Below are 8,523 nucleotides of genomic sequence, written 5' to 3'. Positions count from 1 at the left end.
CAAAAACAAAAACAAAAACAACTGTCCCTGAAATTAACCTTCACAGATTGCTTTCATACATAATAAAAATGTGTGTGAGAAGGTAGAAGGAATTCTAGAAGCCTTACTAGTATGAGATCAAACTTCCCAGATACATAAACCTTATCCTTAACTGTTGGCTATAAAGATGCTCATAACCGTAAAGCGTTCATGAAGAACTCACAACTCATTTAGAACTTTCTTTTTCATTTAGAATTTCTTAACTACTTTTAGGAAGATCAGCTGCTGACTGAAGACAATGCCAAGGTGATAAAGCATTTGAAGTCATTTTAGCAGAAAGCCTTTACTTGCTACCACAATAATTTTCTTTAACAGTAATTATGGCAGCTGGGTATGGTTGCCCACACCTGTAATCCAATCACTTGGAAAGCTGAAGCAGGAAGATCACCAAAAGCTCAAGGCCAGCCTGGGTAACATGGTGACATCAGCCTGAACTACATGGTGAAACCCTGTCTCAAAAAGCAAAAAGGATTTATGGTAAAAAAAAAAAAAAAAAAGTTTTCATTTGTATCTTGTCAGCCATCTGAAACTAGACAGAACCACCTAGGCAAAGGTTTCAGTGAAATAGGAGAGAAAAAGCACTCTAAATCTGATCAAAGAAGTTACTTTTAAAACAAGAAAATCAAGCCACAAATATTCAGCCACTGTAATTACCTCTCTGGCCTTAAAGATTTCTGTCCAAACAGGAAATTTAAGTTCCAAAAAGCCTGCTCTTTTGGCCTAGTGACACCTGTGCTCACCACCCAATAGTGAGCCTCAGGTCAAAGAAAATAAACTCAATACCAATACTAAAGAAACAATGCTCCAAATACAGAGAAATAAAAGTTTACTAGTTTAACTGACTTTTTACTGGTTTATAAAGTGAATTTGAAATTCATTTCTCCTGCAAAGCAAAAAAGAATGCTATGAAATTAGCTCTACAAGGGTTAAACCAACCCCTCCCAGTTCTTAGTTATGTCTTCAGGCAGCACAAAATTCAGAGTTTTTTGAAGAATATCTGACCCTCTGAAACTAGTAAATTCCTAAGGGCCAAAGACCTCTGAGGTGAATTAGTCTAAAAGTACTCTTCTGACAAAACATACAAGCATGCAACATGCATACACAGACACATACAACACACACAGAAAAAAGAACAAAAATAAAAACTGGAATGGAAACAAAAAGAGAGGGAAATGAAAAATGAGAAACACAGAAAATTGAAGTTAGAAGAATAATTTAAAGAGGTCAAAAAAGGGAAGCATCAAAAAGAACTTCTCCCCTTTATCAGAATATATTTCCCAGACATTCTATAAAAATGACATATAATCCCTAAATAAGAATGTGAAAATTCTGAATTGTGATTGACTGCCACTTGTATGAGAAGTCTTCTTAGAGGAATTTGCCCTTCTGTGCTGGTGGCAACTGAGTAAGGAGTTAAAAAAGATTTTTTGTGAAGTTTAGATGTAAACATTAATGTAACACAGGTTTTGCAGTACATTAATGATTATGCTTGTCATACATGCAGGCCACCTTATAAATAGTTAATGTCTCAAAACCCAAACTGATTTTAAAAGCACAGCCAGAATACATAATACTACTCTTTGGAAATTTTTATCAAGAAAACAAAAGTAATCCAAAACAAGCTCAAACTGCAAAAAAAAAAAAAAAAAAAAGTCATAAAATATACATATTCTAGAAAGGAAACAAATATTCTCAAATAAAATACTTATAACTTCGATCAACCATTTCCTACCAGTCTCGCATGACACTGCATTACAACAGAAAGATGAAACACTGATGGAATGAATCCTTGTCAATGAAAGTATGGCAGAAGCCGTGTAAACCAGACTCAAATTATTTTAAGTTACTACTAACAGTTTAACACATGGCTTTCTAAATCTATTAACTCTGAACAATTGCAAATCAGTAAGGATGAGGTAACAGTTCTTAATCTCTTCATATGAATGTTTTAGCTTTGCTTCTTTTAACATTGAATTAAATATTCTACACAAGCATAAAGTAACAATTTTCTTAGTAACAGAAACAAGTCCACCTAAGTATAAATATGGATAGCTTCTAAGCAAATTAATTAAAATGGCCTTATCAAGAAGTGAAAAGGTAGTTGTCAAAACTTTGCTCTAACAATAAATGAGATCTAACTCCTGAAAGAGAGTCAACTTCACCAGCTCTAGCTCCTTACACACAGAAAACTGGCCATATTTTTAAAAGCTATTTTAATAAGACCATGACATTTACCTTATTATCCACAAAGTGCTTTAATACATGTTAGTATATGTGCACCTCACAACTTAAGATAGCCAGGTCCATTTAGCCAAGTGGGATTATTATTTACATACAGCAGATGAAAAAGAGGCCCAGAGAGGTTGACTTCCTTAAGTTCACAATATGTAGCAAGCACCCCTGACAACCAGATCTCACAGCTCCTACACCAGCAATCTTCCCACTACTAGCAACCTAATAGCTCTCACTATATGAAGCATTTTTAACATACAACCGTAATTGCAGTTTACTTCTATCTGGAAACCAGATTACTCCGGGGTAATAATAGGGAAGCATACAAAAAACATAAGAATAACAAGTCGGGTGTTTTAGTTCCTAGTACTCAACTGATGAATGTTGTGGTCATAGATGACTCAGCCTTCAAAGCCATAAGGCTTAGGTATGGATTATATAAAAAATGGCTTCAGTTACAAAAAACAGCCATCAGTAAACAAGTTATAAAATAATAATAATAAGCTATCAAATCTCCCTTGCTATCACTGGATGAAGACACAGATGGCAAATCACATACAACTTTTAGAAAATGCCATCTTTAGACAAAAGTTATAATCCTTGCCATTATTTTAGAAGAAATTATTTCCATATATTAAGTCAAAATAAGGAATTTAGAAAATATATGTGACAAAAGTAAAAGTCAGTGGTTTATTATATATATATATATATATATATATATAAACATATCCAGAAGTGACTATTGAGCAGGCCGAGTACAAATTTAAAATTAAAAAAAACAAACCACTGTGGAAAACAACTAAAAGAAAGAAAATATCAACCCTCCAAAACCTACTTAATTTTTAACTTAACATAAGAAATACAGTACATTTCCAGTAATCAATGGTAAGACATTTGAAAATAAGTTTAAAAACCCACTAGATCTCCATCCCCCCCAGGCACGCATACTATTAACAGTCTTCACGTTATGGTTAATAACAAAACAAATTATTGAACAGTATGTATGTAAGGGGAAAACTACACAGTAAAAACAAAATTTTCTTCCTGGTTTCATAAGAATATCTTTAAAACCACTATAACAGAATTAGTATTTATGGAAAATTACTACATATCTACTTATTTTAAAAAGAATTTAAAATAGCTAATGTTGAAGATAGCAAAAGCAGATCTGTCTATGCCAAAATATCTGTAAAGTGAATACTTACCCAAAATATGCTTGCAAACTGCAAAGGGTGATTTTGATTTTCTAAATGATAAGAATATATGTTCTGCGTGCTGTCGTTGTTCATTATTGACCATGGAAGGTGGTGCCTTGAGAGTTAAAAAACAAAAGTAGTAATGATTTAATGAGAAAACCTGAACAAAAATTCTTCTACCCATAAGACAAGAAAATGTGCCAGGCATCGTGGCCCATTCTTCCATAGTAATTACAGCTACTCGGGAGGTTAACACAGGAAGATTCCAATTTCAAGGCCAATCCATACAATTTAGTAAGTCCGTATCTCAAAATAAATGTTTAAAAAAAGGCTGAGGAGACAACTCAGCAGGAAAGCATTGCTAACATATTCAGTGAATGAGAATGTTTTCTTTTTCTTTGCATGTGTTGGGAAGCAACAATGAAACAAATCTTTGCTTAATTTTCTAAGGAACTACTATTTTATGAAGTATCATAATAAACATTTAAAGTTTAGAAAATAAAATCTCTGATGAGGTTTGAGTCAGAATCCATTAAGGTTGCCAACATTTTTGTAACAGTACATACTTATCTAACAATTATTTTATTTTTAATCAGATTTTATTGGTACATTTTAGATATACATAATGATCACATTCAGAGAATTTGTACCTGTATGTGATATAACTTTTTTCCTATTGCATTTTTTAAAGGAAATAATTTATTATTGACTTTTATTCCAAAATAGGCTTGTGTCTGATTTGACTTAGTTCAGATACCATCTAAATTCCTCAGCATTATAAAATTGAATCAAATTTACAAAACAACAACAACAACAACAACAAAAAAAAAAAAAATGAAAGCAACCCTGTAAGATAAAGGATCAAATAATTTTACCTCTAAAATCACTATTAAGTCAGAAAAAATTAGAAAACAGTCAAGTTTGGAATTTATGAAACTCCCTTCTTTCTTTCACCCATCTTTTACTTATTTAATTGGTACAGAGTCTCCCTATGCAGCTCAGACTTGGACTCATAGCGATCCTCCTGTCTCAGCCTCCCCAGTGTTGGGATTATAGGTGTGCATCACCATACCCAATGAAACTCCTCTTTCAATAATATACTCATTAACCAAAAGGCAAGACTTTTCTATCTTACCAAAACAAACTTGTACAATCTGCTCAGATTTTTAAAATTTCATTTTGATGTAACATTTTTTCTGCAAATAATACTCTTTAGAACCAGGTAGTCTATATATATATATTCAAATATATAGTCCTATTACATGATCTGGTTATTTTTTTATTTATTAAGAACTACCTAAAGAAAAGGGGAAAAGACTGGTTATACAGCCTTTCAATTTGGAAATAGCATTTATTCTATCATCTCTTTATTATTAGTTTTAGAAACATTTTTGGGTAGGTGATAGAATAAATCCTTTTCATTCTAACCAACATAAGGAAGGGAAATAATAATTTAACCATATCAAGGAATCTTAATGAAGAAAAAATGGTAACCAAATACATTAAATTAATATTTATCATAAATTATATCAATTATGGAACATTAGTCATTCTAATTTCAGGCCGTATAGTAAAGCAGAGATGTACACAGAAGGAAAATTAACTACTGAGATATCTAGCTCAAGTGAATTAGTATAATAGTTAACGGCAGTTCAGATTCTTCCTAATAGTACAGCACCCTCTTGTGTTAAATTCTTTAAATTTTTTAAAAACAGCTTTAGCACTAAATTAAGGTAAATAGTTAACTACATCCAGAAGAAAATATTTTTTTTGTCTTTCCACTTGGGAATTACTCCCATCATCTTCTCTAGTTCCACAAGACAAATCTGTTTTTACAAGGTATCTCCTTACTTTTTATGTCTGGTAACTACCATGAACAGAGAGCACATTAGCAAACAATTCTAGTAAATACAGCTGCATGTACAAATTAACTCTAGATCACCTAGGTTGTTTATGGATCATTTGTTATCCTTCAAATGCACATACACATGCATAATTATACATACAGTATGCTAGTTCTAACAAAATGTTCTTAAATTTATTCATCCAAAATCACATATACTTAATCTATTAAAAAGTACAGGTGTGACTATAACATTAGTGTACCAAAGAATGATATTCCATTTATAGAATACAGACATAAGCCGGGTGTGGTGGTGCACACCTTTAATCCTAGCACTTGGGAGGCTGAGGCAGGAGGATCATTGTGAGTTTGAGCCCGATCTGGACTATGAAGTGAGCTCAAGGCCAGCCTGAAATGCACAGCCAGACCCTGTCTCAAAAGACACACAACCAACCAAACAAAAAAGAATGCAGACATAATGAAATGCAATCTAAAAGTCAGCATTAACCATGCAGTTGAATATTGTTTTATTTTTTGAGGCAGGTCTCACTATGTACTTCAGGCTGGCCTTTGAACTCACGGCAAGCCTCATACTGTCAGCCTGTCAAGTGCTGGGATTAAAGATGTGTGACACTACCATACACAGCTCACATACTTGAATATTATCAAACAAACAGTAAAATCATTAAGTCAATACATTAAGTGGCAAGATGATATTTACTGCAGTTGCTAAAACCAAAAATTTTAATTTCTTCTTGAAAATTAGATGCGGTATAGTGTGTACCTGTAATCCCACAGACCCCCAGGCTACGGCAGATCAGTTTTAGGCTCAAGAGTTCTAGGCCAACCAGAACAACATAGCACGGCCTCATCTTATTTATCCCTCAATTCCTAGGGACTACCACATGAAAAAGGGAGAGGCATTTAGTAATAATATTTATTAATACTCAGCGTCACAAGACATTTTAGATACACACATATATAGCTAGATGTACAAAAAAGGAACAAACAGAAGGAAAAAGAAGGTAATTTCACACATCCTTGAAACATTACAGGGAAGATACAATAGTCCTTGCTTTATTCTACGTTCCACTTTCCTATAGCTTCATTTACCCAAAGTGAATTGTGATCTAAACATGTGAAGTGGGAAATGCCAGAAACAATTCATAACTTTTAATTTGTGCATCCTCCTGAGCACTGTGATGATACCTGCTGCCCTGCCGTTCAGTTCACCTGAGGATCTGAACCACTTCCTATGTTGAGAACACCCATCACTGTATGTGCTTGTCTTAGCCTGTCACTTACTAGTCATCTCAGTTACTAGATCAACTGTTACTACATTGCCTCATTTGATCCCAGAAACTTATTTACAGAGAAATTGAGATTCAGTAATTGTTGCATACCCAAGATCACCAAGTTATTAAGTATCATAACCAAAATCTGATTCTTAATTCTATGTCACATTAAGACTAATACTTTGAACTTACTACATAGTTGGGTGGACTAGAATCTCTCAGATATGTAGTAGAAAAGAAATCTGAAAAATACTCCTTTTATTTTTTTGCGACAAAATGTTACTACACAGTCCAGGAAACTCCTGCCTTATAATCATGGGGGCTGGGATTATAACCATACCCTACCAAGTCTAGCTTGTACATAATATTCTTGGTCTTACTACAACTACAAGTATTATAGCCATTTTTAAAAGGTTATATTGAAAACTGGGTACTGATTATAGAGAACTATAAAACTAGAAGAAAAAACATGTTTTGAAGTTATACCTCAGAGGTCATATTAAACATCTCCCAGCTTTCATTCTGTGACTTTTAGAAATGAATGGTTTAATGCTCTAATTAGAAAGTGATAGATGTACCACACAAAAACATGAGCATTAATAACACTGAGCCAGGTATGGTGGGTGACACATACTTGTGACCCCACTACTCAAAAAACAGGCAGCGGGGCGTGGTAGCACACACCCATGGTGGTAGACACCTGTAATCCCAGCAACTCAGGAGGCTGAAGCAGGAGGATCATTGGGAGTTTGAGACCAGCCTGGGCTACAAAGAGAACTCAAAGCCAGCCTGAACTACAGAGCAAGTCCTTGACTTAAATACTAAATTTTAAATTAAAGTAACAATTTGCTCAACCTACTTTTCCCTACATACTCTTTTCTTAAACCTTTGGAGTTTACCACTGTCCCTATCTCAATTTCAACCTACTACCCAAAATGATATACTTTCTTACTTTAAATGTATCATATCAAAAAATATATAAATATTTCACAAGGAGTACTATAAATGTCAGGTATGGTCTTTCTTGCTAAATAAGTTTGAGATTTGTTATCCTAACTAATCCTTTGTGCTTCCCGAGTATACAACCCGAAGTTGCCTTTTCAAATATTTTACCTTCCAAACCTCTCATCTTGTTTTGATCTCATTATTCCTTTCTCCCAGAAATGACTTTATTCTTACTTTCAGAGTAAAAACCATAGTTATATGGGCTGGAGAGATGGCTCAGTGGTCTAAAGCACCTACTTGAAACAAGCTTGGCTAAAGCATAGGGACCTCGGTTCGATCCTCCAGCACCACATGCCAGCCAGCCCCGCACCCTGGTGGGCTGAGCTGGCCACACACACACACACACACACACAATAAATAAATGTAATAATAATAAAAAAAAGAAGTATAATCATAAAAAAAAAAACCATAGTTATAGACCAAGCAGCAAGGCTGAGCAACACAGCAAGACTCTGACTCAAAATCTTTCCAGGATGAAGAACTCCTTGCATCTTCCTCTTGAAAATCTCCCTTTATCCCAACATTTCCTTCTACTTCTTACCTGGCTGCTTGAGAAATATCCCCATTCCCACAATTTTCTAGTAAATCTATGTGCTTCTCCATCCATAAGCATTACATCCTCCTTTATCTCTCCTCTACGCTCTCCCCTTCCCTTCACCTATGCTCATCTTAAAACTACTTAGCTATGGCTCTCTTTTTTCTGTTTACAAACGGTACTCCTTACACAACCTTGGAGCCTCTAACAATAGAGCAGGACCCTTTGACCCCACCTGTATACCACACTAGCTAAGAAACTACAGGAACAAGACTGTCTAACTTCAAGTTCCCATCTGCAAAACACTGATAGGAATTCATCTCATAACTGACAGAAAAACTGCAGACAGCTCTCATATAATTTTTTTTTTTTTTTTTT

General features: G+C 34.3%; 1 protein-coding gene and 1 long non-coding RNA gene across 3 annotated transcripts in view; one reads left to right on the top strand and one right to left on the bottom strand.

The window, feature by feature from the left end:
* Nucleotides 1-3,589, bottom strand: part of Xpo4 (exportin 4) — an 89,386-nt gene extending 85,797 nt beyond the window's left edge. The window contains exon 1 of one of the 2 annotated variants that reach the window (XM_023699140.1): nucleotides 3,477-3,589. Coding sequence is in view for 1 of the 2 variants with exons in the window: in XM_004639371.3 (XP_004639428.1) it covers nucleotides 3,477-3,570 (94 nt within the window). In the remaining variant the exon portion in view is untranslated. The remainder of the gene's footprint in view (nucleotides 1-3,476) is intronic. The other variant, XM_004639371.3, reaches the window with a different exon arrangement.
* The window catches only part of LOC111812064, a 22,988-nt gene that overhangs the window by 3,927 nt on the left and 10,538 nt on the right, over nucleotides 1-8,523 (top strand). The window lies entirely within an intron of this gene.

Source organism: Octodon degus, unplaced genomic scaffold, assembly GCF_000260255.1.
Source record: "Octodon degus isolate 3935 unplaced genomic scaffold, OctDeg1.0 scaffold00111, whole genome shotgun sequence".
Lineage (NCBI taxonomy): Eukaryota > Metazoa > Chordata > Mammalia > Rodentia > Octodontidae > Octodon > Octodon degus.
This window is presented reverse-complemented; position numbering and strand designations above follow the sequence as displayed.